Raw genomic sequence first — 18188 nt, 5'->3', positions numbered from 1 at the left:
CCCCCCCCCCCCCCCCCCCACTGCTAATGCACTACATTTTTAGTCTTGTTTTAAATTCAGATGCACCTTTATTTTGCTTTTTTTAATTGCAGACATTCAGTATGTCGGAAAACTTGATCAGAGTAAAATTTACATTCAATTCAACAGGTAAAACGCCATTTTAGTTCAGAAGTTTACCTTAAGTTATAAGAAGTTAAGAAATAGCTAATGAGTGAATCAGGCTTTAGGCCATTGTGCAACGGATGACCACCATTATATAACCTCCTTATTCAACATGGTGGTACCGGTATCCAATTCTCCAGTCTTTTAAAAGAGACCCTTGTATAAACAAGCCCTTTGAAGGCAGTTTACTGGATACCGCAGTGGAGCCTTAGCATTGGAGGGGACTTGCATAACTTTTACAGTTGAACGCCCGAGGCCTCGTGCCTACTCTGTTTCTCAGTCACACTAACCCTGACAGACAACTCGATTCGGATTCTGAAGGCATTTATGGCAGACCACATGTAAGTCTTCAGCTTCAGCTCACACCAACTGGGCCAGAGTGGCGTCAGTTGTCTTTGAACTACATCCCAGAACAGTACCACAACTCAGTGGGGCATGCTGGGCTGGATGTTGGACTACTGGTTTAAATTACACAAATAATGGAAAGTACTACCAGTAGACTGAGAACCAGGCAATCCAAGGACCCCACAGAGAACTCTGAGGCCCCCTGAGTGGCAATGCCATATGATTAAATGCAGTCTAAAATATGGCTTGTGTGGAGAATAAACTGTAGTTAAGACTTTAGTTACCAAACTACCATCTTTAGTACTATATTGTACACTTGGTATGTCATCTGCACTTTGTATCGTATAGTTCCAAGCAGAGAGTTCTGGTAATACACAGTGGTCACAATTGAACAGCATTCCATTTTGTCTTTGGCAACCATAAAGGTTAACTTTTTTTCTAAATCCAAATGATCAGCCAGAGTTTGTACTTTTTGGAACCTGAATCAACTCTTGTCAAGTTTGTTGTGGTTTGGTGAGTTACAGGAAAGAGGGCGAGTCACCATTTCTCTCTGTGCATCCCTGAGGTCCATGAAAGCATTGTCTTTAGCCACATCTCATTCGGCCCTACTCTGTTCTGTCCTAAACTCAGAAGAGGGCCTGCCAATGACACATTAAAACACTAAGACAGAAGCCAAAGCTTGATAAAAGGAAACTTGCCAAGCACTTCCCTTTGTCTTTATTTAAAAGAGAAACATCCATTAAAAGATCTTTCAGGAAGGGCCTGAGGTGGATAGGTAGTAGTTGAAGCCACTCTTTCTGGAAGTAATACTCTAAAGCACTCCCAGGAATCATTGCCTAGACTACACAAGCTTCACTGACAACCACTTTCTCTTTTTGGCCCTTGATTTTAATCCTGGGAGGGCCACAAGTAAACAAAGAGGTGTGGTAAAAGCTAAAACATTTATCACCCACACTGCTGTTAAACTAGACCCAGAATCACAATCTTCCAGCCATCCCATTCTCAAAGCTGAGTAGGATTGTTCTATCAAATTGAAACTTGACATACGGTTTTTATGCCAGAACGCTTTCTAACTCAAACATGACATTTCATCACGAAATGAGAAGACTGCGTTACACCCGCACTCTTTGAAACATATCGAAACAGACGGAAAAAATAAAATAAATGTTACGATTGCTGAATTAAAACGGTTTAAAATGCAGTTTTGCCGCAGCGGTCTCACGGTCGACGGTTGTCATAGTAACGCAACAAGCTTTCTGTTTTTTTCCAGGGGCGCAGCACTCAGATTCAACCATCAATAGTCTTACAGAACTGAATCGGAGCCAACCAACAAAACAAAATTACACTGAACACTTAGTTAACAGCTTGATGGACAGGTTTTTGGAAGATGGATATCCATCACTGTCTGATAGGACATTCACTGGGAAATTGCATGTTCCCAACATTATATGTGATGAAAACAAGATAAAAAAAAAGGTCAGTGGAGTGGGAACTGTGGGTTGTGTTCTCTCTCTCTCTCTCCCCAGATTAACAGCCGACTTACGTCCCATTCACACGCATGCAACTTTGTTGTTTTGTTTTGGTGCCGTTTGTCATTCTTCACTTCCTATTAAAGTGTAACTCATGCCAAAATTCAGCCTAGAGTGTTTTTGTGAATGTACCTGAGTCAAACTTTTATTTAAAAGCATAATTAGAACGGAAAGGCCACTTTTAAGATTGACCGTGTTCTCGTTTTCCGCTGAAACAGCCTTTTGAAGAAGTCTCGAGACGACATAAGACTTGGCTCCAAGTATCACCAGGGGCTCTACACGTGAACTCAGCATTAAGAACATTGTTTGTGTACACAGAGTTTATTAAAAAGAAAGGTTTTAACAACTCACTGTAGCTGTTGGTGACATCTCGCCAGTCTAAAAGTGTCAATCTCCAAATGCAACTTGACAGGGAGGAGAGTAAAGATGGAAAGCTCCTTAAGCTTAGTTCCATTTTAATGCACGGATAATTAGTTGTTTTGTCGTTAGTTAAAAAAAATATTGACCTTGTAGTCTCATATAAGAACGACATTTTCTCCTATGGAGTCCGTTCATTCGGAGATTGACTCTTTTTGACTGACAAGATGGTGGAAGTGAAGTGAGTTGTTTAAAACCTTTTTAGTAAACTGTGAACACAAACAATGTTCTTAATGCTGAGTTCATGTGTAGAGCCCCTGGTGACACTGTTGATAGATAGCAGTGGACAAAGAGGAGGCGCAAGACATTCCAGATGATGCTGGAATGCTGCTAAGTCTCATTTTGTGTCAAGCCTTCTTAGTGTTTTAAAATTAGCTATTTTGATGCGGCCATAGTAGAGCCCCTAGCTCTCCCATTCAAAAGGCCATTCGACCGAAAATTGAAAATACAACGAATCTTAAAAGTGGCGTCGCCGCCCTTATTATGTGTTTAAACGAAAGTTTGACTCGGGTACCTTCACAAAAAAAAAACTAGGTTGCATTTTGGTGAGATTTACGCTTTAAAGCCAATTATTGATAACAAACATGACAAAGAAACATTTTCACGCCGCAACTTATTACACGGCAATGCCGGCTGGACCACAGGATAAACCTGGTCATCTAATGAGCACCCCCCATCAATGCATTTTTTATTTGCCATGGCTTAAACATCCATACATTTGGGGATATGTATGCATAAAGTAGATTGAACAAATCCACTCCTACACGATTGTCCCTGATGAAGCCACAAGCCGAAAGACCAAAAGGTAAAAAAGCTGTATATTAAAAGTGTTGCAGAGTTTTACCGCTTCTGATTTCTCTCTAAGGCATGTTTAGAGGTGGCACTTTGTGTTGTTAATAATAGAAAACTTTAAAATACTGGTCACAATCATATATGATAGATTATACAAAAGACTGGTCAATGCATGTTTTCATTCAAAAAGGGCTCCTCGATCATGATGTTTCTTCTGGTTGAGAAACTCACGATTCTCTTTCTTTCAGATCCAGACATGTGCAGCCCTAAAGCGCAGCTTTCACCACATCCTAGTTATTTCATGGTGAGTCACTGAGATTGTGACCTCACTCTGCTATCATGAAAAGAGTTAAAAGTAGTGCTCCACCCAGAATCTTATCTCTTTTCCTATCCATGTTTTTAAATGCTTGATTTAGCTCGGTCCTGTGCAGGGTGTGGTGGCAGTAGTCGGCTTGGATTCCCAGCACTAACAATAGATTCCAATGGTGACCCAGTTCCATGGTGAAGAAAAAACAAAACAGCCACAAAATTGTCTCAAACCATTCAAGCAGCATTCACTTTTCTTCTGTCTAGCCACATTTTTATACATACTAAACATTTATATTTTTGCCAAAATATGGCTTAATTTCTCACTTATTCATTACCCTCACCAGTAGGAAACATTAAAGATGGCTTCTGGGTTGAACTGTTAAGTTCAGTTGAGAAATCTGCTATATCTGAGATTATCAGGTACTTTTATCTGTCCAGTATTGGTCAAAGCTTGATATCGACTAGTTGGTAGGGCGAGATGGGTTATTAATGTGCTGGTAACTGGCATGGAATTATAAAGGGTTAATGTCTGACACTAAATACATCAGAGGAATGAAATATTACGTACTGTGGGCCATCATACCTTTTATCTGGGAGAAAGCCAAAACAAGCATGTCTCTTTTCTTTGAAGGAGTTTATGTTATATAATGTTGGGTTTAACAGTGTGACAGAGGAAGTGTTTCTCTCCAGCGAGTGTATCCAAATTGCCTGGGGCAATGTTACAACTGCAGATCAAGGCAATCAGTGAACACACCAACAACTTACATCACCTATACACAATGTGAAAACATGGAAATAAGGACGATGAGTCATTGGCCATTTTAGCCCTCACTGACAGGGGAGAGTGCATCTGACTGGCAGTAAATTAGTAGAGGATCGATTGATTTCACTGCTTTAAACCCAGAGTCCATGCACGTTATTAAGTAAACTTCTCCAGGAAACGCGTAAAGTGTTGTACATACAATTACTGCGATGACTCGTGAGGAGGTGGGTATACAGGGGAGAGGTAGAGAGTGGAACTCACTGCTAAGGAAAAAAAACTCCACACATACTGAAGATAATTATCTCACAAAGCAAAATAGATATAAATAGAATGATGAGTAGGGGAAGGTTTTTCATCTAGTCATGCATACTAAGGAGTCATGCACACTTAGCTCAGACATTGTCATCAGCTGTTTCGGGTATGTCCAGGCCTTTTGTATTGCAAGCAACAAGCAGTATTTTATAGACATATGGATAGTTAGACCCACGGTATAAACAATCTCAGATGAGTATTTACTTGCAGAAAAAACATCTGTGCAACTATGCAGAGAATCTGCTGCTAATGGAGCTGCTTCTTTAGACCCAATTTTCACAACAGAAAATCCCTGCGCCTCAAAAATACAATTTAACAGTGCTGAGGAAACAGGAGTGGAAAAATGGATATACTGTCATCTCATTTATCTTCTACCAACGTCAGGTTGAAGAACTAATTTACCTGTTGTGCCAAAGACTGAAGAAAATGACACCACCCAAAGCTGGCAGTCAGTCTGACTCGCAGTTCGTCACACTAGATTTGGATGATCAAAGACGCTAGCAAAGCAACACAGTACAGAAAACCAGCGCGTCAGATAGGTGGGATCTCCGTTTTAACTATACAGCTGTAAACGTCACAGTCAAGGCTGAAAAAGACAAGATTTCACATATCTCCGCAATTCAAGTCAACGGCCAACTGTCTACTCAGGAATGATTGTAGTGTTAGCAAGACGTCACAGGGATTTGGCCCGTAGAATGCAATTACTCCTGTAGTATTCATTCATTTTTAAAATCATTATTTAGACTAGTTTTCACTCCGTTTGTTCATTGCTCCCAGAGTGAGATGCTTTCGCTGTAACACCGTTTATGTTTCTATTACGTCACAGGACTGAGGTTGCGTAGTAACCGGGACAAGATGTAAAAATGCAACAGTATCGTGGTGTCTTTTGGAGTACTCCAGGTAAAATGTTGGGTTCCCATGAACAACATAAGGTTTTGCGAGATTTCTGAAAACGGGATATGGTGTTTACATGCTTAAACACATAAACAGAACACTGTAAAAATAGCTCAGGTTATTCATATCCATGTAAACAGGCTCCATCTTAATGACAATGAGAATTCTGAGAATCACCAAAGTCATTAGGATTCATCTGGGCACCATAGAAAAAACTCTATTGATAATGCAACAACAACAAAAAAAGTCTTCAATTAATGGATTTTTGTCCAAGCTATCAGTTTCCATGATACTCGGGGGGGATGAAAACAGGAAGTGCGATGTCATGGAGACTAGCCTGTTTTAGAACAGATACTCTCCAGAGCTAAAGCAGTGAGTAAGGTCTGGCAATGCAAGACTACGTTTTGGCCAGCTGTCCATGAAAAGAGTAATTTTGGATTTTGAGACAAGATCTCAGATCAGTCAGATCCTATATCTTCGGAAAGTACAAGTCATGCTCATGTTAGCAATTTACCTGTAGATGTACAGACAACTACAACTGGATTACTATGATACTGAACCCAACTTAAAAGCATGTAGATTCTCAATTACATAAGAATCAGCTTTCTTTCTGTGAGCAGAGCAGGAAAAGCTTTTTTGCGATGGACATCAGACATATGATATCCTAAAAAAGTATTACACTGCATCTACAAATATGTATATCATGTCTGTGTTCAGATTTGAGTGAGTTATGACTCCCAGAATTGATGCAAAGGTTTTAAAGTAAAATAATACCATTAAATAGCCACAGCTTTTGCTCCAACTGTTAACCGTGTTGGTGAGTGGCCAAAACACATTAACTAACATTTGCGTTGTAGAACACTGGCATTCACATGTACCTTTTACGTCACGCAGTATCTCTGCATCATATCTCAACCTCTGTGCCTCCCTTCAACTCTCCGCACCCCCATTGGGAGGTGCATCTCACACTTTTAAAACCACTGCTCTGGGCGCTCAGTTAAAGCCTATTACAGCTTTATTACAAAGTGGGACTTTTATGGCCAAAATCATTGCAACCCATTAAGACCAAAAGCTTTAAAGACCACCTTACCCTGGGAGCCAACGATCTTATTAAACTCTCATGAAACACAGTATGTCCTCTTACACAGACTCACCTGTACTGTTGAGCTGATTTCAGCAGCAAAGCCTCCAGTTATTGGTGCCTCATGACTGATGAGCAAACGGCCAGTTTTCGCCACAGACTGAAAAAAAAAAAAAACAAAGACAATTACAGGAGGCTCAGCGTTCCACTCTTTCATGGTTTGAAAGCAGCAGTGTCTGTAAACGATGTGGTTGGCATTTTCTGCTAAATTAAAACAGGGCAAGTTGGTCAAATCAAGCATATCAGATTTCAAACATAACGTTGTTAGTAGTGCCTTCACCGCTTAGCTGAACGGGTGAACAGAACCAGATATCACTCAAATCAAAAATATATATATATTTTTTTAAATATTCATACAGGAACCTGTGACCAGTTGACCCAGTTTTACTCTGCGCTCCAACAAGGTCATCCCATCTTGCTCTTAAGTGTGCGCATAGACACGAGATGCCTGTATGAGTTTGTGTGCATTCTGAATGCACACACGCATTGTGAGTGACACTACAGAGGTACGATATTAACTACAGAAGGTGCCGTGTTGAGGCTGTATGTCGTCTGGGAGACTAGTGTAACCAAGTCAGAGTAGTTCATACTGCCTGCTGTGGTATGCTATATCTGCTTGCAACCCTTAGGCTGCATGTGTGTCTGTCTGGGTCACTTTGTGTGCATGTATAAAATGGATATGACACGAGTATGCGCTGGAGGGCTGATTTAGGCTGGTATACAGGGCCAACGGGACAATCATGCACATTAGAGGTCTCAGCCTCTAAGGCATTTACATTTGGGTTTTCTGTAACCCGACATTACTGCAGAAGGATGCCTCTGCTCCATCCGTTATCTCCCACAGCAATACTATACTATAATCTCATCCACTGGTCACTGATCCAGAACAAAGCTATGTCTGTTCTATGCAACTTCAGCAAACCTTTCCTCTGGCCAGTGGCTGCATTTAGTAGTTGTAGTGTAATTTCTTTCCAGCAGTAAATTGGGTAAACACCTGTGAAAACCAACTCAGAATCCTTACCAATATCCAAATACATGTTATTTTCTACATTATATTGAGAATTTAAAACTTTCAATAGGATTTGAAATAAAAGCGTAGAGACTTATACTGTATGTGTGGGTGGATTACCTGGTCCATGGTTTGGGAATATGCTTTGATTTTCCACTGAAATAACGGCCCTAAAAAATACAATCTACTATAGAAACACAGCATGGTAAATATCAGATACCTTTCCCTTCCCTCAAAGCCATAAACCAAGCCAAAAAGCCATCATAAATAAATGACTGACTGAAAAGAAGCCTCACGTGTCCATATGGCACTTATCATTTTTCCCTTCAACAGGACCACAAAGAATAAAACACAGAGGCATTCTGGGGCTTCATGCTGATGCTAAACAGGCAAATGTTTACATTGCTGAGGTCCTGGGTTTGGCTGTGAAGCACTAAATAACTGTGGCAAACTGTTCCACCATCACATTCTAGTATTGGGGGCTAAATGACTCAGCGCTGTGTCACTTCTTCCCCAATACTTGATGCAAAGCCAACATGCCTCTGTCTGGTGGGGCACATTGGAAGACCTTGTATTTAGAAGTTGGTATGCAAAGATTCTTATAAGTCTTTCATTTAACATTATTGTAGAATAGCAAAATTCAATGTCAGTTTACAGAGGCTATACATTTAGCCATCTTTAACCAGTTGAGGTGAAGGAGTTCAGTGTGCAAAAATCACTGATTATATCACACTATCTTCAGGAATGTGGAAGTTAATAATAACACTGGAAGACAAAAACAACAGTTGGCAACCGGCACAGTGGGTAGGAATCAAGCATGGGGGTTAGGGGTGGGGCGATGTCTTATTATGACATGTTGCTGTTAGGTTTGCCTTAGCGTGATGACACATTGAGGTGCGGTGCTCTCCAATCCTTTACCCCCGGTCCTGATGCTGAACTCAGTCCTCATCTTGCACACAAACAAACAAAGACATTTACCATAACTTCCCATTTAGAGTGTAACACCAACCATCACCCAGATATCCCTGTTTGTCACCTCCCTGCGTGGAGACTCATCATAGTACTCCCTGCATTGGGAGTGCATTCTTCAGTTACTTTTAACACAAAGGAAGCATGGCACTGTTTTTACAATATCATGGAATGGAATTTCAGACTCTGGGGCCTGGGGATCACTCATAAACCAGCCATTAACCATTAACACAACGTTCATGCATTTCTTTCACATCTACAGCAGTCAGATTCTCTGTGTTCACTCGGAAGGAATCACTTCACATGGGGAGGCACTTTTAATGACATTTTTAACATGTTACAAGAATAAAAACACATTTAAAACTTGCCCTTGTTATGCCTGTTGGGTGCTAACTCTAGCAGGAGGATAACACGGTGTAGGCAGCACCGATTGGTTTAGTTTTTCTCTCTACGGACAGCCTTCCACATTTACTAACAAAAGAACTTCGTGTTGGCAATGACCGGAATTCTCCTTTAACTTGCAAGCTAGGTAACTCACCACATGAAACATTTCACTTTGTAAGTGTCCAACAAAATATTTGTCCAACAACCCTAGTCAAATATAAATTCTGAATGTTTTCCAACACTGTCTAGCTTCTGGGAAAAGCCGACAATCTCCAGGAAGTCAGGCTATAACTTAGTCAACTTGCTATTTACTACTAAAGTTTTCCCAAACAATAATTACATGACAAAACAAAGATACACACCCGGAGCCTTGCTTGATTTAAGTGCCAGGTAGGACACTTTGGCATCACCTTAATGACACCAGTTCAGTCGGGTGGACACTTCTTTCATGCAGCAACTGACTTTATGCCTAAAGAAAATCCTGAAAAAGACTGAATTTGCTACTCAGGTTTGACATTCACCCAAGTAAAAAAAATATAGTATTTGGGGCCATACTTAACCAGTTGGCTGGCATTCACAGTAACATTAGATTGTACCCTTTTGGTGAAATGTTTGAGGTCATTATGGTTCTTTATGTACGGTTCTGTAAGTTGCTGGCTTGAGATCTTCCTCCCTGCCCTGGCCTAAACTCCGAGTCAAAACTAGGGATCCTGGTTGGTGGCGGCTGGTGGTAGTTGGGCTGGGCAACAGCTCTGGTGGCGGCAGCTTTACTACTCATTGTGCTGCAGGGTTGTCATTAGATGCCGGAGTCGTTCCGCTGGCTGCGGGGGAAATGTCATGTTTACCGCCATTCCCATACACACCCAAACCTTATGAGCAACACAGAGCTCGTCCTCCTGCATTCGCTCCTTCCTCACTACTTCAATCTTTGGTCCTTCCGTTCTGTTCTTCTGACTCCATCGTTCCTCCATGCTGTGGTTCGTCTTATCCTCGTCTTTTTTTTTTCCTTTGTGCTCCTCTCTCCATCTATCCCTCAAACCATGCATTTACACTGCTTTCATGAAGCCTATGCTCTCAGTCCTAGTGCACCCCACCACTGAGAGGCTGGCGGCCAATGACTTGGCATAACCTCAGACGCTAAAGTCAGAGCTGGCATTCACCCATGGTGCAACCGACGTACGGATGGGCTGGCAGGCAGACAGACAGACAGACAGACAGACAGACAGACAGAAAGTTTAAAAGGGCAATGGCCAATTGGGAAACCTACACTGCCTTCATCACACTTTCTGCAACCAATGGGGGAACTTCATCACTAAGTGACACAGACTCAGTGACTGAGGGACAGAGTGACAGACGTTTGGGGTTATAGGCCTGGCCCTAGGCCCTGTGGACCACGATCTAGCCAAAAAATAAATAAAACTGTGGCATTTTTATATACTGTATACAGCCGACTAATTCATTCTACAGTGTACAGAGTATGGGAATGAGAAGTGTATAAAAACAGTCCATACTTTGGAGCTAAACTGGGCTGCGGTTTGACTGGTGCAGAATCACATAATTCAAAACAAGCAAGTCTTTCCAGAATAAGTTGCCAACACTTATTTGTTGCATCTGTATTTTTACACCACTAAATTGTCTGAGAGAAATTTTAGAAAAAGCAGCAATGACAAAAACAAAATGTGCTGTGTTTCTACTGTACGCACGTGTGCACACATATGCTGGACTCTTAAGGGACACCCTGCCTTCCAGTATAGTATGCCTTCTCTTCCCTTAGGCCGTCCATCAAAACACGACAGGAAGATAAAGTTTAGTTCTGTGCCGCCACTGAGGAGTCGTCCTTGCCATTGGCTTCGCTGGCTTCGCTCCCTTCCGCCGACCCTGTAATTGTGTGGCCACCACAGGGTCCTAACTCATGCGCCACCATGTGATCTCCGTGACAAATGAGAGTCGGGACGAGGCTTGTCTACTTGCTGAAGTCTTTAAAGTGGCACTCTGCGATTAGCGGAGAGGGGTGAGTGCTCGGCGAACCGGAGGTCCTGTTAAATCACTGGGAGGGAAGCAGGGTGGGAGGAAACACAAACATTCACTTACTCCGTGCCATACAATCACTCGCTCTCTCTCACGACAGAGAGAGGGTGAGAGAGCACAAGAAAGTGTAGAACAGCCTCTGCGCTGGGCGGAGGGCCAAGCCATCCTCCAGAGGAGCCAGGACGCCAGAGGAGACCTCAGACAGGAATAACTCCAAACATCCCATAGAGTCCCATTAAAACCAATTCATCTCAATTACTCCCCGACACACACGCAGCATGCACACATTCTCTACCTTTGTGGCCTGCAACCAAACTGCACTGCAAATCCCAGTCTCTATCCCATTGTGAGTTGCATCAAGCAAATTTTCCATTTCAGAGAATGGAGTGATAGGAATCTTTGGGATTGGGAGGAGGATGGTAGTTTCTCGTAAACTGGGATGTAGCAGCAGGTGGATGGGTGGTCATCTGAACTTGGCCTTCACGGGTCTCATGTGGGAGAAGGCAGATTTACACACACAGGTTGGGTTGATCCAAATAGGGATGACAGGCACATGTTAGATACATCTTATCTGAGAGCGGGTGCCAAAATTTGCTCTTTATGTTAAAGGATGCCTTGGATTTTATCTGAACGTCATTCTGGGTAAGAATATCCTCGCCCATTGTAGTAGTGTCCAGTAAGAACAGTTCCCCCAATGGAGGCAATGTCATCCACATCAATAGCTGTGCCAAATGGGAAATACATGTATGAGGCAACTGCCCTGAGTGATGCATGTCTTTTAAAAACTGAGCCAATGCTTTGAACATGTTTAACACTGTTGGGTTGAGCTGCATCTTTGCCCTTAAGGTCCGCATGCATGCTTTGAAAGGAGCACAGGTCTTGGCACTGCAGCTTGGTTGAAAGTAGCTGTAGTTTGCACTTACAGTGTTCACAACACTGATCAAGTCAATTATAGTTTCCTTCTGCAACTGTAAATTCAGAGCATTCAGAATGCCAGTCAATTCAGTGAGGAACGCCAGGTTCATCAAGCTGGGCACACACTGCATCTTCAGACTGCCTGAGAAATTCTTTCATTTCATGCAATAGCTTGAAATATCTTGCCAGAAATTTGCCTCTTTAGTATCTTCCCCCTGAGAATGGAAAGCATTCTCTAAAGGTTTCTCCCCTGGATGGAATTTCCAGTTGTCATGCAACATCCATCACGTCTTTCATGTTTAACACCTTTCCGCTCAAAGCATGTTGGTGTATGATGCAATTATAATGGATAAAGTCTGGAAAGAATCGTGTCATCAAGTCAACAAAACCCAAGACCTTTCATGTGGGGCCCCATCAGTGGTAATGGAGACTAGTTTAGAAACAAGCAGGTGGACTTTATCCACCAACTCCATGATGAAAAATATCCATTATACTGTCTCTGGTACTCCCGTTGTCGAACACCAGTCTAATGTAAACACACAACTGTCCAGCATCTGTGATGTCTGTGGACTCATCCACTGAAGCGAGAAACACTCAACAGTCAATGTTATTGTTAGTTAATTCTCAAATGTCCCTGCTATGTCCACACATCTCTGTGTTTCTGGATGATAAAAAAAATCCTTGACAGTCATCATGATTGTAATTTTATTTTTTAAATTTCCCAACAGCAAGTCTGTAGCCTTTTAAAAAATGCCTCCTCTGTCTTTGGAAGGTCTTTTATGTTTCACCAGAACTCGACTCGTTACTTTTTCAGTTCACTTTTGGCTGGGAAATCGCTCTCGTAAGTTTTGTGCATGGTTTTAAAATGCAGTTCTATAAGAGGAAGCTGTGAAGACCAACATAAACCCCGTGCTGCAGAACTTCCCAAACCTCCACAACAGGAAGCCTGTTTAATGCGTCCCAGTACCCATGACATTCCTTCAACAGAGGCGACGGCATCTGGCTCCTATCAATACTGAGGTTTTGAGAAAAAAAAATGTATCCGTGTCCCAAATATATTTGCTACTTTTATAACCGTGACATAACATCTTATTGTGAAAGTCACAAAACAGTCAACATAAAGTACAATGACTTTTCTTAATAATTTGAATTTTTTCAATTATTAATGTGCAAATACCGTCTGTTAAATAAATTCTCTCACTCAACTTCTTGGCTCTAAAATGTCAGTCACTAGATGTCATGGGAAATACTCACATAGAGGCCTTAAGTTAAGGCACGGTTTACACTAATACGTCCAAAAACAGTATTTTCCTTTTATAATGGAAAAAACAAGCTTCAGCTCTAACTTTAATATGAGAGATAGAGTGCTGGCAAAACTGTAAACTCTGTGAAGTGCAGACAAAGAAGTAAAAACTCAAAACACAGCCAAAAGGACATCATTGAGGGTTTAAATAATTGTTAACAACTCCAAACCTTAATTTTGCAACATATTGCAAAAAATAATAACATCAGTAAATATGTTTTTGATTATTCTTAAGAGCTGCTGTGGAAAAAACAACATAAAACCCTCCGTTTAAGATTGCTGAAAATCAATACTAATTTTTGGTTTAGTTTCAGGTTACGTAACAGACTTGTGTCCTTGTGACTTGAGACACGCCGTCTTTTCCACTCAGTCCTGCTATCGGCCTACATGCTGACCTTGATGATCTCAATCTGCCCACACAGTGGAAAACTGACAACCTGGCCCGACAAGGCAACAACCAGTCCAAGATAAAGTGCATTTTGCTTTAAGAGGGCTCACTTCATAACAAAAATCATCATCATCATTATCATGTACCAAAATTGTGTTTAGCCAAAAAGCATGCATGGGAGAAATAGAAGAGTGTATTAACTCTGCCTCATTTTGATGTTTCTGCCTATTTTCAACAGTGTCTGGTAATTATTCGCATTCTCTGTCTGGGAGACATCCATGGACTGTATATAACTGGAGACATCATGGTTTGAGTGACAATGCGCTGATCTGTTCACTAGCTAGTTGGTCTCTTTCAAAAACAACAGAACAACCATGACTACTATTCAGTATGCATCCTATTTCTCAGTGTTTGTCACAGCTCTCAGCCTATGGGAGTTTTCAATGCGCCGTAGTATGGATTTGGCAACATTTCTCCGGTGACACTGGGAAGAATTTGAGAAATCTCCAGTGCCTAGCTGTGGAATGTGAGCGCTAGCTACAGGCCAGGAGGGAAAATGGAAAAGAAGTCAGTAGCAGACAAGTGGCGGGATTGGAGGAGACGCAGAGGGGAGATTACTTTACCCTAAAAATGTTTGGTAAACCACATAAGGGCTTCATCAACCAAACATTTTGTGATGTACACATTTAATATAGATGAATTACCCAAATGCGGAAAACTCAAGTGCTGGTCAGGGGATTGTTCATTTTGTAGTGCATTACGCCATACTTTTCACCAGCGACACCAGGAGAGAAAGAAAGAAGAGCTGGAACCATCACAGAAAAACTGAGTAATTTTCCACTGATATAACCACTGAAACACTGCTGCAGCACAACACATGATAGACTTCTGACACACACACACATCGGCCAAAAGGCATGTATGGTTCCCCTTGCCCCAAAATCCCCTCTTCCTGACTCCAATCTTTATCCGGCTCTCTCTTGCCACACATTTTCTTTCTCTCCACAAAGTCCTGCTGGTTCGGTCCACAGAGCTCAGTGTTAACACTGTAATTACAGACGTGGTCTACAATAATAAGAATGCAAGGAGTGGGGCCCAAACACATGGCACATTTCTTCTTGTGCCATTTTCTTCTACTTATATTGTGTGTGTGTATGTGTGTGTGTGTGTGTGTGTGTATGTGTGACAGTGGGCCAAAGATATTAGGAGTTGTGGCGGGCCAGTGAGCGGATACTGGCAGAAACCCCACGACTGAAAGGGAAAGACAGGCATGAGCCCGGTCCGTCTGTGTGCTGATCACTACCGGCTGCCTGCCTCATCCCTGGCCCGGGTCCAGACCACAGACTCAGCAGGCAGAGGCTACTCTACAACTGTGCTGGGTGTCAGATCTGGGCAGGTATTACCAAGGCAAGGGAATCTAAATGATATGTTGGGTTAAAATAATATTCCATGACATTTTTGTTTTAATAATAATCTCGCACACCATTTGACATACAGCAGATGTAATTTACAGTTTTAAATCTGCTGGATTTTTTATTGGATTTTTTTTTCCTGGGAACAATCCTTTGGCACCCAGCAGGGGTTCCATCCCATCATTTGAAATAAGATTTTTTGAGCACATTTCCAACATCTTACAGACCAATAATGTTATCAATCTGAAATTAATTTGTTAGATTTGTAAACTTTTGATGTGCAGAGAGATAACTTTGAGAACAGTTGACAGACATCATGGTCTATTACTAATGGGTGCCAGAGCCTAGACATGCACACATGCAAAAGAGCGTGTAACCGGACGGTCGGTTCTTAACTTTATAGCACTGCTTTACTTTTCTCGTTGCTCCTCTGTCTCTTATTAGCTTCTCTTACACATGCACAGATCATTCAGTGGTTGAACTCATCAGGGATTAGAGATACAATGTGTAGAAATTCTTAAGAGCCGTTCTTCCTCGTTGCTTTAACGAGACGGACAACAATGGTTGATTTCAATTAATTTTCATAGAACTTTAGCTGCTGTTAAAGGACAGAGGAGTCAGACATGGATTGATAAAGAAAATCCGACCGTGAGTGGCTATTTCCACAAAATGCAAAAAAAAATGATGTCCTTGGCCTTTAAAAGACTACTAAAATTAGAAAAATCCTTACCATTTAGTTAGTTATTTTAGGCCTTCCATTGCTACTTTTTGTTCTTTGTAGGGTTGTCTACTATGATTTAATCTTATTCATCAATGATTGCAAGAAAAATAACAAATATGAATAGAAACTCATATGGTTACAATTTTACTGACACCAGTGCTACTGTTCAGGTAGTTTTGGAGCAATTTTTTCCCTGTAGCTTTACCCTAATTTGAAAAACATTAATCTAAAATACAGTGGATAGAAGCCCTTCATCTTCTTCTTCAACAGAAAAAGGTAGGCCCAGTCCATCATCTGGAGGCCACCTGTTGGTAGCCATGATTTGCGGTTCTGGATCATTATCATAATGAGGAGCTCAAGGCTCATTTTTCTATTTATTAGGAAATTAAGCAAAAAAGGATAGGTCATCATTCTACCAAATGTTCTTCAATTGGCTTTCATGGAAATGCAAAGGTCATAGAAAGCTGCGGCTGATGCAAGGATGAAAAGTTATGTCGCCGGGTTCAGATTATGTCATGAGACACGGCCCTATCTTGACTGAAGAGGAAAGATGGATCCCTGCTGTTGAAGTACGATCAGTGAACAAATCTTGGGTTTCAGCATCAGTACTGGGGTAAAATCCTAAATAAAACCTGCAGTGCCATGTTTGCATGCAACATGCAAAATAGGATCAAGGAAGCATGCTCTGATCCAACATTCACCAGCAGACTTGTTTCAATAACTTTCCATGTAGCTGTTCAGAAACCTGGCTTCATTGGAAGAGCTCCACACATAATTCAACATGACTGTAGCTGAAACACATGGATAATAATGAGGCTGCTATGAGTGGTAGATGTCAAAGCAGATGATGTCTCTCTCTCATGGGTGGGCCAAATTTTCTGGGCGTGCAAAGCACCTTGCTCCTTAAGAACTTATAAGTGGAAATATCCCAGATCAGCCCATCTGAGCTTTCTTTTTTTTTCTCCTTTTTTCAAGGCAGAGCAGGATACCCAGGGCTCGGTTTACACTTATCACCATTTCTAGCCAATGGGGGACCATATGGAGGCTAGGGAACGCAAATTAATGTAAAAAAAAAAAACTCATACTGCATTTTCATGCAATGGGACCTTTAAATGGTGTGATAGGGCATCCAGTCCTTGAAATATAAATGTGTCCCTTTTTTCTGACTTATTAATGATGAAAAAGGAATCAGTTTATTTTTTCCACTTGATTATCTGACAATCAAAAGAATTGCTCCAAGTTGTGGAATCATTAAGCTAACATCATCATAAATGACTCTGTAACTGAGCTCAGGGTCTCTTGTGAACAGAGCAAAACTCTTGACATGTATTATGGAGTTATTAAAAATGCTATTGCCAGACATGGCAGAACAATCCTGTTTCAAAATTAGGAAACAGAAAAAACCCTGGCAAATTCTTTCCTTAAGGAGAACGCAACGTCAAATTGAAACCTCACTTAACCGCAATCATTCTGACACTCAAACAATTTGATATGACATCACATTTTCCAAAACATGTTCAGAAAAGGGCTGAGAAGAGCAATGTTGGGGTTAACAGTCCTTGATATTGCTGGTTTTATTTTCCAACTGAAGGCTACAGCCTGACTACTTTATTGGTCATACATATTTAAATTATGGCTTAAATGCTTAAAGCAAAGAAAGCCTGTTTTTAGTCATAATCAAAAGACTGTTTCCATCTGTGGAAACCAGAATCAGTTTAGCATAAATACAGACAAAAGGTTTTCTGAAGTACTGACTTTTTAATGATTATGTTCCATATTCATGTGTGGTAGCAATTTTGTAATGCTTTCCATCAGTCCATGGAGCACTGCTCTGCTAAGATGTCAGATAAGTCTGCCCATATAATTATGGTAGATGGTATTAAAAACAATCCGTCAAGACTAGAACAACATGGTAAACTTGACATTGAGCAGAAAACAGTGGTTGCTCACTGAATCTACTGCGTTTGCCTTCATGACTTTTTCCACTTCGGCATGACAAACAAACATATTCCGAGGGTACTGTGTCCTGCCTGGCTCCCGCTTGCTTCCATGCGCTGCAGTTACCAGCCGTCTTTGGCTCGGGACACACATTACAGCTTGCAAGCATTAAGGGAAAGCGTGGGGGTAAGCCTTGATAAGGTCTTATCTGTACAGTGAGTCAACATACTCAGAACATGCAGACACTGCCACCTGCATCACTTCCAAGAATCAGAACAGAGGCAGCCGCACACTTCTCATTACTTAACCCCCTCTTCCCCTTCTATCAACCATCCATTTAATTCTGAATTTGTGAAAAAAAACTATTTTATAGGCTGTTGGTATTGACCTATTGGTGCACTTACTGTAAGTGACTCCTCATGCATACGTGTTTGAGGGTTGAACAGGTTCAGCCAAA

At 41.4% G+C, this 18188-nt stretch overlaps 1 protein-coding gene across 2 annotated transcripts in view; it reads right to left on the bottom strand.

The window, feature by feature from the left end:
* The window catches only part of bckdhb (branched chain keto acid dehydrogenase E1 subunit beta), a 61657-nt gene that overhangs the window by 14940 nt on the left and 28529 nt on the right, over positions 1 to 18188 (bottom strand). For both annotated transcript variants that reach the window (XR_004657017.1, XM_034874445.1), the window contains exon 9: positions 6678 to 6764. Coding sequence is in view for 1 of the 2 variants with exons in the window: in XM_034874445.1 (XP_034730336.1) it covers positions 6678 to 6764 (87 nt within the window). In the remaining variant the exon portion in view is untranslated. The remainder of the gene's footprint in view (positions 1 to 6677; positions 6765 to 18188) is intronic.

Source organism: Etheostoma cragini, chromosome 6 (genome assembly GCF_013103735.1).
Source record: "Etheostoma cragini isolate CJK2018 chromosome 6, CSU_Ecrag_1.0, whole genome shotgun sequence".
In the NCBI taxonomy this organism is placed as follows: Eukaryota; Metazoa; Chordata; class Actinopteri; order Perciformes; family Percidae; genus Etheostoma; species Etheostoma cragini.
Note: the sequence above shows the minus strand (reverse complement) of the source record. Positions and strands in the feature narration are given on the sequence as shown.